Source organism: Lampetra fluviatilis, chromosome 34, assembly GCF_964198595.1.
Source record: "Lampetra fluviatilis chromosome 34, kcLamFluv1.1, whole genome shotgun sequence".
NCBI classification, from domain to species: Eukaryota; Metazoa; Chordata; class Hyperoartia; order Petromyzontiformes; family Petromyzontidae; genus Lampetra; species Lampetra fluviatilis.
This window is the reverse complement of record NC_136308.1, coordinates 6,417,330-6,437,331: the sequence shown is the minus strand read 5'-3', so window position 1 is coordinate 6,437,331 and position 20,002 is coordinate 6,417,330. Positions and strand designations below refer to the sequence as shown.

The following is a 20,002-nucleotide window of genomic DNA, read 5'->3' as shown; positions in this document are numbered from 1 at the left end:
CACCATGAAGTATTGTGAGCAATGACATGAAGAATGGCTATTACCCAAATTGCCATATATTTTATATTTATTTATATTTCCATTGAGGGCAGTGTTATCGACGCAATATTGTATGCTGATATTTTGTTAATTGTGCTTGTGCACTACTACCAATGCAATATCACGAAACAAGTTTAATTTTGTATAAAGGGTCCGGAAAAATAACCCTCACCTCCATATAGCAGCAGACGCTCATCACACACACTTACACATGAACAAACACGCAAACAGCGCCCTTCACTCATACAGCAACAAACGCCATTCACCACTAAGTGGCGGTGACGTCACCACGGTGCTTGTGGCAGGCTATGTGCACTTTAAGGTAACGTGAAGTGTCGAACTCTCGCTGGCACGAGGTCACGGAACAGACCCAGGTACCATGGGTTGACTGACTGAGATGCACCACCTGTGATCCCTACTGTGCCAACTTGCTGTGTTTTAGCCGCCCCGTGCTCCACTCATTGTTGTGAGCGTTGTTCCTCGACCTTCCGCTATTGGTGGAGGGCGACTGCCTTCAACTGCCCAGTAGCGTCCTTTACGAGCCTGCTCTACAGAGGCCGATCTTGGTACCAGTCATTGGCAAGCCCACTTAGCTCCACATCCTCTAATACCACATCATTTCATCTCTTCTCTCGCCAATGCCACGCCCGTTTAGCCCCCTCTATTTTAGCTGGACATAAGCTGTTTGGGCATGCGGTGGCTGGGCATACACACACATTTCAATATATCTGGTTAATCATTTGATTTGCACTGCCAACTTAATTTCATGGATTTAATTCATCATTGTTCTTCTATTGTGTCAACTTCAATGAATTATGGTCTTGAATATAAAGTGTTATTTATTTTCTCATATTTATAATTGTCAAACGACTTATCTGACCCAACTCTACTTTGAAAAATAGACTTTGGCCTCTTACCTGGTGTGAATTTCACGATTGAAATAACGAAAATGCAAATGCGGTGGCTTTATCAGCATTCTCCCCACTAAATATGGATGGGCATTGTCAATTCTTATCTTCCCTAGCATATCAAAGCATCGTACATCGATCACATCTCATCTAAATAATTCCAATATCCAGCTGTAGAATTTTTTGTGTGTGAACATATGCAGTGCAGGTGTATTGATCTTCCCAGTAGACATGGCCTGCTGCGAGCCCACCACTGGTGGATGATGATCACAAGTTGCCCCCACATTCCACACTTTAATTGAAGCCACCTCCTCCTGTCATTAAGTATTCATTATAGTGGTGCCTCGGTTTTACGATGCCATCGATTAACGATATTTCGATTAACAATCCGCCTTCCATAATGGCGACGATAGATTTTCGATTTTCGATGTTTACGATATCACGGGGACCCGCCAATGTTGGCCAATCGGAGCGCTCCAAAGCGGACTTGGCAGACCTCAGCCAACCCCAACCTTCTCTATCAACCCATTGAGCCATTCACATTCTTAACCTATAGTAAGAATTGTTATTTAATGCTCTATTTGTGCACCTTTTAATGCTCCATTTATTCAGTATTTATCCATGTTTCTATTAATATTAATGCTTTAATATGTTATTGTAACGTTTATTTATGAAAAATATGCGTGTTTAAATATTACAAACGATGTTTTAGGGTGAAAAAGGTCAACTTTCGATCGTCTTGGAACAAATTATGCTTTTAGCATGTATTTCCTATATTCGATTCACGATAATTTCGATGGTTTTCGTGGAACCAATTAACATCGTCAACCGAGGGACCACTTTCAAACTGCACAACAGTATTCGCGCGCATCACAATACATTAAACACAGTGCTCACCTCGCCAATATCCTGGCATTATCCCTCAATTTGGCAGGAAGGGTCGTTACAACTCAGAGGGCACTCACGAGTGCACCGCTTCTTTTGTGTTTTTTTTGTTATCTTTTAGCCGATGCAGTCCATTGTACTGTCGGTGTATTTCTCCTACCGGTGCGATGCACACCACTTCAAGCAACTTGCCATTGGGCGATGCTGCGTTGGCAGTGGTGCACGATGAGCGAAGCACATTGTGGCTTTAAAAAGAAGACTATACAATAGGTGACGCTGCCGGCAACTGTCCCTTCATCGCAGCACGGTTGGCTACGTACGGTGCGAAAGAAGGTCAGCAACATACATGCATACGAAGAAGGGACATTGTAGGTAACGTCGGCAATTATATGTTTTACCCTTTTTAGGCCACATAAGGTGTTACTGACGAACGTGCCGAGGTTTTTAAATCCTTTATATTAAGTTCACTTGCTTGCTTGCTTGCGCGCTTACGACCGTGCAAATCTTTCGGTCGTTTTTTAAACCACTTCCCGTAATCCAATCGAGCTGACATTTTGCACACAGACTCGTTGTGCGTGACAATTTATTTTCGTGAAAATTTTTGTTCCAAAATTTTCCACTTTTTAGGAACATTTTTTTTTAATATTTTATTTAAAATACCAATGTGATAAAAATGAAACTCTTACTCAAGAAAAACAGAAATGAATAATAAAATAAAACCGATGCCACGCGTATAAAGGATTTATAGTGAAAAACTTTGTTTTTACGGGTTAATTTTTTTTTCACTTTTTTTCCCCTTAATTTTCTTCTTTCCCTTGAACCACCGGTCGTGAGCGACGGCTTTTTGGAAAACCGCGGTGCGAGCGCGAGCGGGACAGACGGGGAAGGGGCCGACGCGACGGCGCTCACTGGGCACGCCGGAGACGAGTCGCAGGGGTCGCAGCACGCGGAACGCTCGCAGCGCCTTTACGTCGAAGCCGCCCGACTTCCCGCCCATGGGGCTGCCGCCTTCGCCCACCTTTGTCACCTGCTCCAGCACGACGCTGAACAACCTGCGGTGGGTGGGTGGGGGGTGGGTGGTGGGGGGAGAGTGGGGACGCGCGCACGTGATCGTCTCGAATCGTCCGTCCGTCCGCGAGTTTTTTTTGGACAACATCTGTCCGAAAGGCCAATGAGCCGATTGATTAAAATAACAGAGTGCTTCAAAAAAATGTGAACACTTCCGAGAATTTGCAACAACACCACAAGAAATGTGCTTCCTCCGGGCTCTGGAAACCACCAGGAGAAGATTCCAGGCACGCGTTGACAATGATGGCGAACAAGTGGAGACTCTTTGGCTTTTTGAAGCTATTAACATGACATTTGTTATCATGTTACAGTGTAGCATTTTACTGGTAGGAACCTCCTGGTTACACCAGCCCACAGGGGATAATTGTGTCCGTCCGTCCGTCGTCCAGGGAGGGGCTGGGTGGGGAGGGTGGGGAGGGGCTGGGTGGGGGGTGGGAGGTGTGGGGCTGGGTGGGGAGGGACTGATCACCCCGTGGTGCCCTTACAAAACTCAACGTTTAACCTACTCACGCTGGCTTGTGCCCGCCCTCACAGTCGGCCATATTTGCGGAATACACCACGCCGCCGTTGATCCTGGCCATTGACCGAGCAACCCAACGTTCCTACCAGCTCCCTCCGCAGGAATATGTTCCGTTCTTTTTACATTTGAAGCACCCTGTATTTTATTTTTAGTAAAAAAGAGACGGAAGTCGGTATTTAATTATTTTTACTGGCCATAACTTTCTACACCCTATGACCAAATAACACGGAATGTGCACAGTCTCGTGAGATCTCAGAAGCTAAGCTGGTATGAGCCTGGATAGTGTTTGGATGGGTGCATAAACGGGTGTTGTAGGCTGCCACTGCTGCTGCGGGACTACGTGGTTGGAAGCCGAGATCAGTGCAGTGCAGCTAAATCAATTGTTGCACTGCACCTCTATGATCCCACTTGCATGCTGTACTGGCCCGGCGTGTAGCACAGTAAAGCAACCCTCATGAGTGAGACAGAGTGGGAGGTCCCTTGTCCAGCAGTGGATCAACAAAGCGCTGTACATTTATAAAGCTCCGAAACTGAGCAAAGACCCCAGGGCCGGCCCAGGACACGCTGGTGGGACTATGTCGCTCGGCTGGCCTGGGAACGCCTGGGAATTCCCCAGTAAGAGCTCGAGTCTGTGTATAGTGTAGTGTAGCAGTGTATAGTAGTGTATAGTGTAGTGTAGCAGTGTATAGTAGTATATAGTGTAGTGTAGTAGTGTATAGTAGTATATAGTGTAGTGTAGCAGTGTATAGTAGTATATAGTGTAGTGTAGCAGTGTATAGTAGTATATAGCGTAGTGTAGCAGTGTATAGTAGTATATAGTGTAGTAGTGTATAGTAGTATATAGTGTAGTGTAGTAGTGTATAGTAGTATATAGTGGAGTGTAGTAGTGTATAGTAGTATATAGTGTAGTGTAGCAGTGTATAGTAGTATATAGTGTAGTGTAGTAGTGTATAGTAGTATATAGTGTAGTGTAGTAGTGTATAGTAGTATATAGTGTAGTGTAGTAGTGTATAGTAGTATATAGTGTAGTGTAGTAGTATATAGTGTAGTGTAGCAGTGTATAGTAGTATATAGTGTAGTTTAGCAGTGTATAGTAACGTAGTGCCGGAGTCAGGGAAAGGGAGGTCTGGACCATCCTACTCAACACGCTGCCGCCGCCGCGACCCTCACCAGGACAAGCGGATTGAGAAACGAGCGAACGAACCAAACAGCACATCGTGGGTCTTTCAAGCCACTGCGCCACTCAGCCCTGGAGCAATCAGGCCTAAGGGTTCAGCAGTGGAAACATTTTCGTTCTGCAAATTTTTTGGTAGTTCCGCTGGCCTGGTCGTCACGCTGCCACACGACGATTAACCCCTTTGCGAACGGTGCCACGGGCTCACGTGTGTGACTGCGCCGTTGCATGCGCGACCAGACGATCCGTGCTGCAGAGGTCGCAACCGGGTACCCGATACCCGTACCCTACCCGATACCCGGCTACCCGTACCCGGCCGGGTACGGGTACGAGTAGCCGTTTGTGACCCTGGTGCAGCCGGGTACGGGTACGGGTAGGCCGTGAGTCACTGGTGAGTAACCGTTTGTCACTCATTTCGGGTAGGGTACAGGTAGGGAACGGGTACCCGTACCTGGCCGGGTACGGGTACCCATTTGCGACCCTGGTGCGGCCGGGTATGGGTAAGGAATCAAAACCCGTGTGCGACCTCTGCCGTGCTGTGCCAGAAGCGTGAGGCATGTTCGCGGTGTTTACAATGTTTGCAGTTTCTGAAAGAACGGGTGAGCTTCGCGCTCTGTTTTCGCGAGTCAACATTTTTGTTTACATGTGCACAAAAGCGAGCTGTGGCTTTAGAGCGTTTCAACAATGTTGATGGGAGTTTGATTTTGTGAACACACGTGCCTCCCCACCCCACCCCAACATACGCAGAGGCGCAAGGTGCAGTGCCTGGTTGACGAGGTGTGACGATGAGGAGGTGGGGAAGGGAGGGAGAAGGAGGTTTCTGCCGTGGCACGAACCCCCTCTGCTCGTGGTAACGGCCACAATTGGAGCACGGTGAAATGGGGGCACGGGGTCAATGTGTCCGACACTCTTATTAGCGATCGTGATGTAAGAGTGTGCTGGTTTAGCGAGATTTTATTTCCCCAACCTCCCCCCCCCGAAGCTAGCAGCGAGCACTTAAGAGAAGAGACTGTGTCTCAACGAGGAAGCATCTTCGGGTTATTCGTTAACGCCACGAAACATCATTCATTGCACCGCTGACAAGTCTAGAGGAACTCCTCATTAGCAAGCGCGTAACGATTCACCCCCCCCCTCCCCCCGCCGTCGCCCCCCTTTTGCGTCCACCCTCGCCCCTTCCCAGCTATCGGATTCATCGCCACGAGTCGTTTTCATCTTCTTGGTTCTTTCGGTAAAGTCACGTAGAATGGAAATAATAAAATAATAAAAATACAACATTATTAATATTATGTTTTTTATTTTTTATTTTATTATTTCCATTCTACGTGACTTTACCGAAAGAACCAAGAAGTCACGTAGAATGGAAATAATAAAATAATAAAAATACAACATTATTAATATTATGTTTTTTATTTTTTATTTTATTATTTCCATTCTACGTGACTTTACCGAAAGAACCAAGAAGTCACGTAGAATGGAAATAATAAAATAATAAAAATAAAACATTTATATTATGTTTTATTTTTTTATTTTATTATTTCCATTCTACGTGACTTTACCGAAAGAACTAAGAAGATGAATCCCTGCAGTCGCGAAAGCTTTAAATAGAAATTTGAGTCGTTTTCAACTTCAGCATCGATTCCCCCCCCCCTCTCGTTTGCATCACAACTCCCTACCTTGCCCTCTTCGGCGCCGTTTGTTGCTCACCGCAAATAGAATTGGCATCGACGTAGCAAGGTCATTGGTTAGCAAAAGTAATTTGCAAGAAATTGTAAATAACCAATTGTTACACGCACAAATTGACTTGCGTCTCATCAGCATAATCATTTATTTCACTGCTAAAATCAATGATATATCCAAATATACATCGCTTGTCAGTCTAAACCTCAATTTGTTTTCTTCTCTGCAGAGTGATATTCCAAAGCTGCATATACACAGGAATGCTTTCGTAAACTGTGATAAATATTTGTAATTATTGACTATCGCTGGTGTCAACGTAATACAAGAAAAACACAAATCCATTAAAAATTAATACATCCTCATAAATAAACATATGCCTCTGTGGGTGCTGTTGATTTGGTTCAAGGGGTGAAAATTATTGAGATGTCAACATATTTTCCAAATGCTTATGAACTGCTTGCTCAGTGGTCCTGCAGGGCATACACTTAGCATAATGCTTCCACATTTGCCATGCAACAGGGAGCTGAAGCCGTAAAAATTTCAGCGGCAGGTTATGCGTTCTGCTGGATTTAATCGGCAAAAGCCAAACTGATTTCTCGTTCAAAATATGCACTGAGGCAGCGGTCATCTCCCGTCGACAGCCCTGAACAAATGGTGTAAATACCTCATTCCTATGACAGGGGCAAGTCTATCCAGAGGACAACCCCTGTTGACATCTGCACAAAGCTGTTCCTATTTTATCGACTGTGGAGGCAAATAGGCTTAATAATCACTGAAGATTCAGGACGTAACCTACGCCGCCGCGCTTATGTGCCGATAGGAGACGGGACAAATTGCAATGCAAGGAAATGGATTTTTAGCTCGAGTGGTGAAGATCGTGTCTATTTATTGCGGTCGCATTATGTCCCTGACTCTAAAAAACGCTCGCCTTAAGCAACGCAACGAGGCATTCCTCCCCACGTGCACAAGATTTGTTTTTGTCGTGCGTGAATGGATGCGAACGCAGAGATTAGGTTGCACCGTTGCCGTGTCATTTCATCAAGAGTCTCATAATAGGGCTGATAAAAATGGACTTAATTTGTGTGCAATAACACGTAAAGACTTTGTTCCCATGAAATGCAGCATCATGGCAGAATGGCGATTAAAAGACAGGCCGGAGGTTCCACTGAAGGTGCAAATTAAGAACGTGTAATTATCAAAAACAAATTTAGCGCTCGTTTTTTCAAATTCCAAATGGGTGCCCTGAACCTCGTAAAGATAATTAATATTGACATTCAGTTATTTGATGGCAAAGAATCCAAAGCCTGCTTATGAATTAAAAAAAAACACACCGAACAATGACAGGTTCATCATTAACGCAGAGTGGTACGTATTTGTTATAAACACATCATGATTTCACTGTTTTACTTCGTATACAGTATGCCGTTAAGTCCTATTCACAGACGACCGGTTTTCTCTCCTCTGAAATGGCTCAAAATAATGGAACAGGAATATTTTGGGGAAAAAAACAGGACGGCATTATTTCCCAAGCCGTCACCAATTTAATCACCCCTCTGCCTGCTTCCTCCCTGGCTTTCCGCAGCATTAAATTATCTCAATTCGTCACATGGAAAATGACGGTGACGTGGCAGGTGAAGACCCACACAAGGCCTATCAAACAGCCATTAGCCGGGGGGCGGCGTGGTCAAGACAGCGATGATTGGGTAATCGCCGAGGTCAGGGTAGGCCCGGGGGCCCAACGTGACCCGTGGAAAGCGTCGGAAACGGCTCGCCACACGCACCAGAGGCCTGGCGTGCATCTTCGCCTCTGCCTCCGCCACGTGCGTCGTGCTGGCTCGTGTGGGTCGACACTCGGAGCTGGATTGCATGGGGTGTGTGCGCGCGCGAAAAAAAGTCAGGAGCCATAGCGGTTGCGAGACTGCGTTTCTATTTTTTTTGTTCGTGGAATACTGCGTTGGCAGTGGTGTGCAACGAACAAAAAAAAAACTCGACACGTCCATCAATAACACGCCCTACAGTGCAAAAAAATATATAAAAGGGGACACTTCTGGCAACGGCCCTTCTTTAGAGCAGAGATCTCTCCGCCGCTATGAGGAAGAGCCATTTCCTGGAAAATCACCCATTATATAATTTCACCTCTTTAGGGCACCTTACCCGTACGAAGATCAATGTGGATCCGGCCGCGAGGAACAACCAAGCGTCCTGGGTGAAGCGGATTGAGATGCATGCATCCAAGCACGTGGCGCGCCGCTCGAATGTCCGCTATCATTTGCTGTCCGGGCCTACGGTTTCTCACCTGTGCCGCACACTGCACCGCGTCCTGAGACGCCAGCTGCGTTTGGAAGGGGAAGTTTCGCACGTAGAACGCCGGACCACGCGATTCGAGTTCAAAAATCGCGATTGGGGATGGATTCGATGAATCATCCCTCTGGGTCAGAGGTCGCAAACGGGTTTTGATTCCTTACCCGTACCCAGCCGTACCCGGCCGGGTACGGGTAGGGTACGTTTATCGGGTACCTGATTGCGACCTCTGGGATGAAGCCATGTTGCAGGCGTGGGTGGGTTGATTCTAGGAACTTGAATTGTGAGAAGAGACAAGACGTTGGGAAATGAGTGACAAACAGTTACTCACCAGTGACTCACGGCCTACCCGTTCCCGTACCCGGCCGCACCAGGGTCGCAAACAGGTACCCGTACCTGGCCGGGTACGGGTAGCCGGGTATCGGGTAGGGTACGGGTATCGGGTACCCGGTTGCGACCTCTGCTCTAGGGTAGAAGAGGCGAATTTCACCCTGTAGGATTTCATGAATGTCCATGCTAACAATCAGACTGGCTCCCGCCATGGACATTTTAAGAACGTTATATTGTTAGGTTTTTTCGGTAAAGTCACGTAGGTGAAAAATTAAAATTAAAATTAATTAAAGTAAAATTAAATAAAAATCACGACGTTTCGGAGGCAACACAAGGTGGAACCGTCACAGCACGATTGCTGTATCACCTGAAGACGGAAGCTTGTGTTGCCTCCGAAACGTCGTGATTTTTATTTTATTTTACTTTTATTAATTTCAATTTTAATTTTTCACCTATGTGACTTTACCGGAAAAAACTTAAGAATATGAATGTTTGCAGTCACGAAAGCTTCAAATCTAGAATTTTAGGAATGCCCATAAACATTCGTGGTTTCGGTGCACATTTGAGTGGGGAAATAATTAAAATTAAGGCAATCATTATATATTATTGATGTAGTGCTCCACACCTGCATGCCAAGTTAACGGGAGGTGTTGAAACAGATTTGACACTGAAAGCGCACACATGTGCTAAAAGGAAAATGCATTAGCACGTCCTAATTTTATGATTATTTTATGCTTGCTTACCCAAGACACCTCGCGCGCTCATTTCGTTGAAGGTCCTTAATTAATCCCAAGAGTTATTTGGGGTAGGTCATTTCTTTCAAGCTCGGCAAATTTGGACCGCGACGCCGGCACGCAATGGCCTGCTCTCGTCAATGGCTTCAAGGGGTCTTTAACGTCCAAAGCGAAGCGGACGTCACGCGGATGTTTTACCGTCGAATGCGCGCTGGGATTCGAACCGTGAACCCCCGAGAGCGCACGGCACACGCGTCACGACCCCACACCGAGCGCCCAGCAACATGAACGCGCGTGGACCTGGAAATACTTCACTCGAGGCGGTGGCGCCGCACAGGCTTGGGTGCCCAAGGCGATATTGAATTCTACAGTGGTGGGCATTCTACAGAGTCGGAGTGTTACAAAAGAACAAAGGCAAAAGCTTTTGGCTTCATCTAAGACGCGCTCCGTGCTCCTCTCCCAGCGCATCGATGCAATTTATCGTTATAAATAAAATGTGCAAACAAACACGAATGCACCGTAAAAAAATGTGGTTGCATCGAGATGCGCCAGCTCAACCCTCTCGTCCGTAACTTTCACAGCCCCCACCGCCGCCCCCCCCCCCCGCCTCATCAGTGGTCCCTGTGAGCTAACAACGCACGCGCCTCGCCGTGCGAGATGGCGGTCACATCGGCAGGCTTCGTAAATTGACCGCTGCGTTGCGCCGGCGACCGGCAATTTTGGAGGCGAAGGGATTGCTGATGCGTGCCGCAGATTAGCGACACTCCGCCCTCCTCGCTGAGATGGGAGGCGACGCTGGGAGATGGACAGCGACTTGGTGCATAAACCCAACTCGAGAGGCGGTTGGCTACGTGTACGGTGCAAAAGAGACCCTGGTTACCGCCCTCATACTCGTTGGTGTTTCTGCGGATACCTTGATTAGCTCACCTCGCAAAGACACATTCTCATTAAATGGGTCAAACATTCTGAACGCAGGAGACCCTGCTCAAAAGTGGTCGTGTGTGAGCTTTCTTTGGTAATTAAATGATGATTTAAAAAAATACTCTGTAAATTGCTCATGTAAACATAGTTAATGAATAATGATGGGAACTAATTAAATAACTGTTGCTAAATAGACAGTAGATAATAGGCTTCCAACCGCGCATCGATCCATTGATTAAAACATAATCTTGCACTCATGATACTTGCGTTGGTTTCTGCGTGTACGACAATAGATTATTGTCAATTAGAATACATGTTGTACTTAATTGGTTCACATGACCCCTGCAGCCACTAGAGGTGCTACACTTACAACAACAACAACAGTAAAATACATTCTTAAAATCGAATCATGATCCTGAGAATATTGACCATTCATAGAATCTTGAGAGGGTAAATAATTTATTTGTCTTGCTTACAACACTTTTGGTGGAAGGACCTCACAATCGAGAGCTCTAGAAAGCCCCTCTAGCGGATACTTGGCCTACTCTTCCACGCTGGCAACACATCGTGCAAGAGCTGGGATCACAAAGACAAATATCCCCCATAAAGACGAAACAGGCTGTTGGGGCAAGTGCTGTTTGCGAGCACCTATGAAGGGGGGTTGGGTGGCCAACACAACGCCCGACCACCTTTCTCTCCCCAGTGGAGGTTTACACACCGCACCAGGTACTCATTTGAGGTCGAGTCCACCTAGGGGAGGCCTAGGACGCGTTCAGATAATCGTCACTTGTGTTGACCGCGAACGGGAATCGAACCCGGCGGCCCGGGTTCGGAGCGGGCCGCTCACTTACCGCTATGCCACCGCTCCCCACCGAGGTGGGCGTAACCACACTTCACCGCACACCACGTGACCTGCCGATTGATTCACCGTGCCGTACCCATGAACACTGCTTGGTGGACAGAGATGGGGGCAGGGATTTAAGAAACTTGCGCCGTTATATTAACTGCTGCACAGGGGAGATGAAATCGAACGGTCTTCCTCTGTGTTATTACAATTCCAGTGCACTTAACCGTTACACCACGGCAACAGTGTGTTTGAAATCTGGTGTCATCAGCACGCACTGATGGCGTTTGTTGTAACTGGACATCTGCGAAAAAGAGCTTCATAGCTCCTCGGATTTCTCCAAGGATGAATAAATAATTCAGACTCCGACACACGAACGTGCATTCTTACCCCACGATGACGATGACGAAGTCGAGCAGGTTCCACCCGTTGCGGATGTAGGAGCTGGGATGCATGACGAGCCCGTACGCCAAAATCTTCAGGAACGTTTCGATTGTGAAAATAATTAGGAACGCATATTCCACTTTTTCCTGCGGGGAAAAAAAAAGAGAAACGCATCAAAGCGTTCGTCAGTAATTCTCTCCGACGCTTATGAATGATGTCCGACGTTTCGCTCCACAGGCTGGGAGGTTCTTTAGCACGTGGAGCAATAATATGAATCTGCCGTGTAAACATGACACCCCCTCTATCCATATCCAAGGGCACGAAGAGCATCTTGTCCTTGAGACAAAGTAAGCAGTCTGACATGCTGATGAGTCCCAAAACGCGTGCTGTCACAGTATGTAGTTGCATCAACTTGATCAAAGATGCAAATGTGTCAAGTGTGATGACAGCATTTGAAAACTAGGATTTTTGGGGAGGTTTTTTTTTTTCCCAGCGATGAAGGACAGGCAGCTTCCCACTTAATTAGGCGCACATTCCCAATACTGCGTGCATTATCAACAAAAACAACGTTCGTCGATTTGCCATTCCTTGCCATGACTGTGAATGGATTTCTGGTGGGTTAGTCCGTGTTACCATGCCGACCCTGTTAAGCAGGAGGAAAATAATAACACAAGGCACAGCACAGACAAAGCAAATGTGTGTGAGTGGATTAAACCGTTGCTGTCCGCTAATATCCAGTCCCTGTCACTCCACTGCTGAATGGAAGGTCTCTCTAATGCAGTGTCAGTCATGGGGAGGGTGTTTGGTTATATTCCCCTCATCTGATCAGTACTGGTTGCTGAAGTGAGGGGCCACGAGCGGGTCCGGATATCAATCGGCGCTAATGTTGGCCTTCGTTAGGGAATCGAACTTAGGTTGCCCAGGTTCGTACCCGCAATGTGCCGACCGCTACACCGCAACTCTTCCATCCACCGCCACCCATCAGCTGTTTAATATTCCGTAAGCGCCGGTGCGAGAGTGTGGGTAATTGCAGGGGAGTTGGTCACAAAAACAAAATACATCTCCAACGCCTGCAGATATGTAATCTGTGAGCCTCATTTGGAAGATGAATATGCGAGCAACGTGTTTCAGTTCAATCAGAGGCACGAGGAGTGAGGATGCAGATCTTTACACAGAGGCCGAAAGCGATGCTACAACAGCGCCTCATTATTACAGATCGTTGATAATGGTGGATTGATGCACTGAAGTGGCCTAATATGTCAACTCTGCGATGTTTCCAAGGGTAATATACTAATTACAGAGCATTTGATTCAGCAATATAATTAATGACCTGTACCCTTTAGCTCTCGTTAGTGTTACCACTGTACCTTGCCCCACTGTATTATCCTACAATGTTTGGTGAATTTCTATCCTATATGTTGATAAAGAATCTCGCTTTTTAAAAAATATAGCTTGTACTCAATTTTCAAACCGTCATAGGATTATTTGGCTCATGGTTCGGAGGATTGAGCCGGCATTGAAGAGATATTGGGATCTAATCTGGTTTCTCAAGGGCAGCGAGTTAATGGTATCAGCCTAGTCACTAATTACGTCACAATTACAAATGTGTTTCTTTTCCCAATGAATTTCACCTCCGAGAAATAACAAAAAAATATTAGTTTGAATGCAATGCTACAACCGTCCGTCTGCACGCAGGGCATGTGGGTAAGCACGCTTCGTAAGCGTGTGATTAAGCAATCTCGCTCAAAGTTGATCTTAGAAGCAGGTCCTGTGATACCACGTTTCACGGGCCATTCTTCAACGTGTGGGTGATGAGAGTTCCAAAGGGAAAGATCTTCGTCGCATCACACGAAGCCAATAACACAACGGGAACAACATTTGGAAAAGACCAAAAACATACACACTTTAGATCGTCTTGATATTGATCACAGTATTATACGTACGACAGAGTGGACAGGTGGTGGGTGGCACGCTGTGAGTCCAGAGAACCCGAGTTTGATTCCCGATCACAGCTGATTTCAGTGTCGAGTCATCACTAAACCGTCCCCTGGCCTTCCTTCATGAACCCACACGGACCAGCGCGGTGAAGTATGGTAAAGCAACCAGCGCGGTGAAGTATGGTAAATCAACCAGCGTGGTGAAGTATGGTAAAGCAACCAGCGCGGTGAAGTATGGTAAATCAACCAGCGTGGTGAAGTATGGTAAAGCAACCAGCACGGTGAAGTATGGTAAATCAACCAGCGTGGTGAAGTATGGTAAATCAACCAGCGTGGTGAAGTATGGTAAAGCAACCAGCGCGGTGAAGTATGGTAAATCAACCAGCGTGGTGAAGTATGGTAAATCAACCAGCGTGGTGAAGTATGGTAAAGCAACCAGCGCGGTGAAGTATGGTAAAGCAACCAGCGTGGTGAAGTATGGTAAAGCAACCAGCACGGTGAAGTATGGTAAATCAACCAGCGTGGTGAAGTATGGTAAAGCAACCAGCGCGGTGAAGTATGGTAAAGCAACCAGCGCGGTGAAGTATGGTAAAGCAACTAGCGCGGTGAAGTATGGTAAAGCAACCAGCGCGGTGAAGTATGGTACAGCAACCAGCGCGGTGAAGTATGGTAAAGCAACCAGCGCGGTGAAGTATGGTACAGCAACCAGCGCGGTGAAGTATGCTAAAGAAACCAGCGCGGTGAAGTATGGTAAAGCAACCAGCGCGGTGAAGTATGGTACAGCAACCAGCGCGGTGAAGTATGGTAAAGCAACCAGCGCGGTGAAGTATGGTAAAGCAACCAGCGCGGTGAAGTATGGTAAAGCAACCAGCGCGGTGAAGTATGGTACAGCAACCAGCGCGGTGAAGTATGGTAAAGCAACCAGCGCGGTGAAGTATGGTACAGCAACCAGCGCGGTGAAGTATGGTACAGCAACCAGCGCGGTGAAGTATGGTAAAGCAACCAGCGCGGTGAAGTATGGTACAGCAACCAGCGCGGTGAAGTATGGTACAGCAACCAGCGTGGCCGACACGCCACGAGGATGCCTTCATTCCTCGGTGGATTCACAAAGGGCTCGACAATAAATTACGAACATACTTTTCACTTGACATGCCACGGTGTCAATTGACACAAACACCCCCCGAATAGCCTTAACAGACTGATGGGGCAAGTGCTGTTAGCGAGCACCTATGAAGGCAAGCCTCTGCACACCCTCACGATTAAGTACAACATTAAAAAAAAATACGCCCGATGGTCGATCCCACAAAACGGAGGCCAAGCGAACACCCGAGTCTTATCGACGACGGTTAAATGCGATCCGTCGTGCTTTTAAGAGGGTAAAATGAGGAGAGAGGATTTGGTGGTGGGGTGCATCTCGAACGAATTCCTCATCGGCCACGGGGAACTCAACTCCGAACCTCGCCGCCGATGCATCCCGAGTCACGAGACGCGGACACGTAAAAGACGTTAGCAACCCAAATAAGTATAACCCGTAAAAACAAAGTTTTTCACTATAAATCCTTTATATGCGTGGCGGCTAGAGTCCTCTCGTCCTCTGGCTTGAGATGGCTGCCACCTATGGGTCAGATGATTGCATTGCACCATTAAGCAATTGGTAATTAAATATAATATTTTTGTCCTAAAAAGTGTAACATTTAGGAAAAAATTTTCACGAACATTAATTGTCACGCACAACGAGTCTGTGGAAAATGTCAGCTCGATTGGATCACGGAAAGTGGGTTAAAAAACGACCGAAAGATTTGCACGGTCCTAAGCAAGCAAGCGAACTTAATATAAAGGATTTAAAAAACAAAGCGAAAGAAATCCTCACGCAGTAGCCGACAGTGAAGCGATGGGTTCGCGTTGAGTCACTTGCGCGAGACTCGCAACCCCCCCCTCCACCCTGACGCTGCCGTGAATCGGCGCAAGTTTGCAGCGGTGGAAGGCGTGGCCGTCGTGATGGGGGTGGGGGGCGTTGGGGTGTGCGTGATGTGCTGCGTCTTGAAGAAATTAAGGTGGGGATCGCGTGACATATATATAGGGGTCCTTTTGCTGTGTGGTAGGGCTGAACGATTAATCGAATACTAATCGAAATCGCAATTTGAAACAATGCGGTTAGCAAATCGCGTCGATTTGAAAAGTCCTGTTACTTTCTTGTTGGAATTTGTAACTTTTTATTATTATTATAAGTTAATTTATTTAGCTTAACAATTGTTCTATGTTTGATTGTTCTATTTCAATTCAAACATTTTAATAAATACATGTTGGAAGTAAATCATATCTTTGAAGTTCTCATCCTTGCATTAGAATATATAGAGCAGTTCATATTTTGACGGTATCATGTGGTAATGCTGCATCACATGTCTTAAATCTATTACACAGTGAATATGGAACTGAAGCTTGACTTTTAAAAATGTAATCGCAAATCAAATCGCAATCGCAATATCTGTCAGAAAAACCGCAATTAGATATTTTCCCCAAATCGTTCAGCCCTACTCTGTCGGCAGTTCAGTGCACAACACCCGTTCTTAGGCGGGAAGGGCACGTGCGCACAGCGGTACGTGCGCACAGCGGTACGTGCGCACAACGGTACGTGCGCACAGCGGTACGTGCGCACAGCGGTACGTGCGCACAGCGGTACGTGCGCACAGCGGTACGTGCGCACAGTGGTACGTGGAAGTTTGTGCCACACAAAGGCAACGATCGTCCCGTGTAGCCTTAACAGACTGTTGGGGCAAGTGTCGTTAGCGAGCACCTATGAAGGCCGGTACGGCGCACGAGGGGGTGGGTGTCCAGCACCACGCCCGGCCGCCTTTGTCTCCCCAGTGGCGATGTTTACACACCGCAACCAGGTACTCGTTTGAGGCCGAGTCGACCTCGCGCAGGAGGCCCAGCACCGGGTCGCCGGGTTCGTAGCGCAGCGTAGCGCTAACACGCACCACACCTGCAGCCGCGCGCGGTCATGGCAAGTTCACCGTGCCCCTTGTCGCGGTGTTAAGTGTAATGCCCTGTAAACACACCGTGGCCGACGATCGCACCGAGGTATATCATGCGGCAGAGAAACGGCGACGCAGGTTTCCCGGCTGCTGGGATTTTGCGTTCGAAGGCTGGTTACCCACCTAATCCCATGGTGATTTTGCGTTCTAAGGATGGTGACCCCCACCCAGTCCCGTGGTGATTTTGCGTTCGAAGACTGATGACCCACCCAGTCCCATGGTGATTTTGCGTTCGAAGGATGGTGACCCACCCAGTCCCGTGGTGATTTTGCGTTCGAAGACTGATGACCCACCCAGTCCCATGGTAATTTTGCGTTCGAAGGATGGTGACCCACCCAGTCCCATGGTGATTTTGCGTTCGAAGACTGATGACCCATCCAGTCCCATGGTGATTTTGCATTCGAAGGCTGGTGACCCACCCAGTCCCGTGGTGATTTTGCGTTCGAAGACTGATGACCCACCCAGTCCCATGGCGATTTTGCGTTCGAAGACTGATGACCCATCCAGTCCCATGGTGATTTTGCGTTCGAAGGATGGTGACCCACCCAGTCCTGTGGTGATTTTGCGTTCGAAGGCTGGTGACCCACCCAGTCCCGTGGTGATTTTGCGTTCGAAGACTGATGACCCACCCAGTCCCATGGTGATTTTGCGTTCGAAGGATGGTGACCCACCCAGTCCCGTGGTGATTTTGCGTTCGAAGACTGATGACCCACCCAGTCCCATGGTAATTTTGCGTTCGAAGGATGGTGACCCACCCAGTCCCATGGTGATTTTGCGTTCGAAGACTGATGACCCATCCAGTCCCATGGTGATTTTGCATTCGAAGGCTGGTGACCCACCCAGTCCCGTGGTGATTTTGCGTTCGAAGACTGATGACCCACCCAGTCCCATGGCGATTTTGCGTTCGAAGACTGATGACCCATCCAGTCCCATGGTGATTTTGCGTTCGAAGGATGGTGACCCACCCAGTCCTGTGGTGATTTTGCGTTCGAAGGCTGGTGACCCACCCAGTCCCGTGGTGATTTTGCGTTCGAAGACTGATGACCCATCCAGTCCCATGGTGATTTTGCGTTCGAAGGATGGTGACCCACCCAGTCCCGTGGTGATTTTGCGTTCGAAGGATGGTGACCCACCCAGTCCCGTGGTGATTTTGCGTTCGAAGGATGGTGACCCACCCAGTCCCATGGTGATTTTGCATTCGAAGGCTGGTGACCCACCCAGTCCCATGGTGATTTTGCGTTCGAAGGATGGTGACCCACCCAGTCCCGTGGTGATTTTGCGTTCGAAGGCTGGTGACCCACCCAGTCCCGTGGTGATTTTGCGTTCGAAGGATGGTGACCCACCCAGTCCCATGGTGATTTTGCATTCGAAGGCTGGTGACCCACCCAGTCCCATGGTGATTTTGCGTTCGAAGGATGGTGACCCATCCAGTCCCATGGTGATTTTGCGTTCGAAGGATGGTGACCCACCCAGTCCCGTGGTGATTTTGCGTTCGAAGGATGGTGACCCACCCAGTCCCGTGGTGATTTTGCGTTCGAAGGATGGTGACCCACCCAGTCCCGTGGTGATTTTGCGTTCGAAGGATGGTGACCCACCCAGTCCCGTGGTGATTTTGCATTCGAAGGCTGGTGACCCACCCAGTCCCATGGTGATTTTGCGTTCGAAGGATGGTGACCCACCCAGTCCCGTGGTGATTTTGCGTTCGAAGGATGGTGACCCACCCAGTCCCGTGGTGATTTTGCGTTCGAAGGATGGTGACCCACCCAGTCCCGTGGTGATTTTGCGGAATGGGGCTGGAGATGGCTGAAATAACTTGTAAAATGTTACAACGTAAAAAAACTGCAAAAAATGTAAAATAAAGTTGTGCGTTTTGCAGACTTTCTCGTATACTAACACATAGGAGGCTCAGAGCTGGAGCCAAATGCACGAAAGACAAGATATTATATCACCATTAATTCTGCTTAGTGCTTAACAACATTTTTTTACAGTTTGTTTAATACCAACGGTGTCGTGCCCCCGCTTCCTTTAAAATGCTACAGGGCAGGGATCGCCTAAAAACTATTCGCAGCCAACGCGATTTCTCTCTTGCAATCCTCCCTATTCCACGAGTTCTTCCCGTCTCTCGCTGCACTTCCAAGCATGCGCGCCTCTCCGTGGCCCCTCGTGCATTTGTGAGCCTTTGCTTTGTTTTTATTCCTTTGCCAGGGTTCAATGCGTCTTACGAATACGTTTTGCCGGTGATGTACACCGATTCCGTCGACTGACAGGGAACAAAAGTAAGTGGGCTTGGGCAGGGCACGTGGCTGGAAGGGTTGACGGTCGGTGGTCAAGGTCGACGTTGGAGTGACAGCCTAATTGAGGGGGGAACAGGCTACCCAAGAGGATGTCACGCGGTGGCCTGGCGCGATGAAACCAAACGTTGCGTCGCAAGATCGTGAGAGATGGCGAGGGCTCGGGCAGAGACCTTTATCCAGCAGTAGATGTATCACGTTCGACTGTTAGGCGTCGGTCGTATAGCAGACACAAGCCGCTCATCATCCTCTCTGATCCTGTAGCAGGAGACACTGAAAATAGCATTTGGTGGACCCAAGCGTCTGTCGCATCAACGGCCCAAAAGCTATCATCGCCCTTCCTGAGCGCGGTAAATTAACGCAAGTCTCGCCTGCATCACCGTGAATCCCTGCTGATTTCCAGAACGTGGGTAGAGCTGGTGACGGAAAGGAAGTGTGTGATGAGCAGAAGCTGTGCATTGCCATTTTCTGACTCGTTACCAAACGCAGGCGAAATCGTGCGGAGCCTTGAGCACCGGGGGAATTGTGTAAGGCCGTACTTTAGAATCTGATTTGTCCTGTTTAAAAAATATATAGAAAAATGTCGATGTATTTTAGGTTATTAGTGCTTATTCCGAACTCTCACAGAACAACACAACCTCGTGCCTTAGAGAACAGCCCACGGAAATAAATGTTTACGAAACTATTTCAGAGATCCCTTCATCTGTACCTTTTTTTTTAATTTACACAGTACCAGGCATAATTTGTTGCACATTCTGCCGCAGAGAAATAATCGATAAACGGGCAGTCAAACTGATGTTTGTCATTCTCTAAAGTGGAATGTATCCTCATCGAGTGAAAACACGTCTTTCTTTCAGGATAAAGAATTATCTTATTACATTTATTGGTGATCAAGGGGCTATGCAAGAGGACCCCCGGATTAATCACAGGTGGCTGATGGCTGCATTCAAACCC

The 20,002-nt window shown here is 47.6% G+C and overlaps 1 protein-coding gene across 9 annotated transcripts in view; it reads right to left on the bottom strand.

Moving 5' to 3' along the window:
- Positions 1-20,002, bottom strand: part of LOC144944328 (voltage-dependent L-type calcium channel subunit alpha-1D-like) — a 208,573-nt gene that overhangs the window by 112,004 nt on the left and 76,567 nt on the right. For all 9 annotated transcript variants that reach the window (XM_078872398.1, XM_078872403.1, XM_078872407.1 and 6 more), the window contains exons 4-5: positions 11,792-11,931; positions 2,742-2,884 (exon numbers count right to left, since the gene is read on the bottom strand). In XM_078872398.1, coding sequence (XP_078728524.1) covers positions 2,742-2,884; positions 11,792-11,931 — 283 coding nt within the window. The remainder of the gene's footprint in view (positions 1-2,741; positions 2,885-11,791; positions 11,932-20,002) is intronic.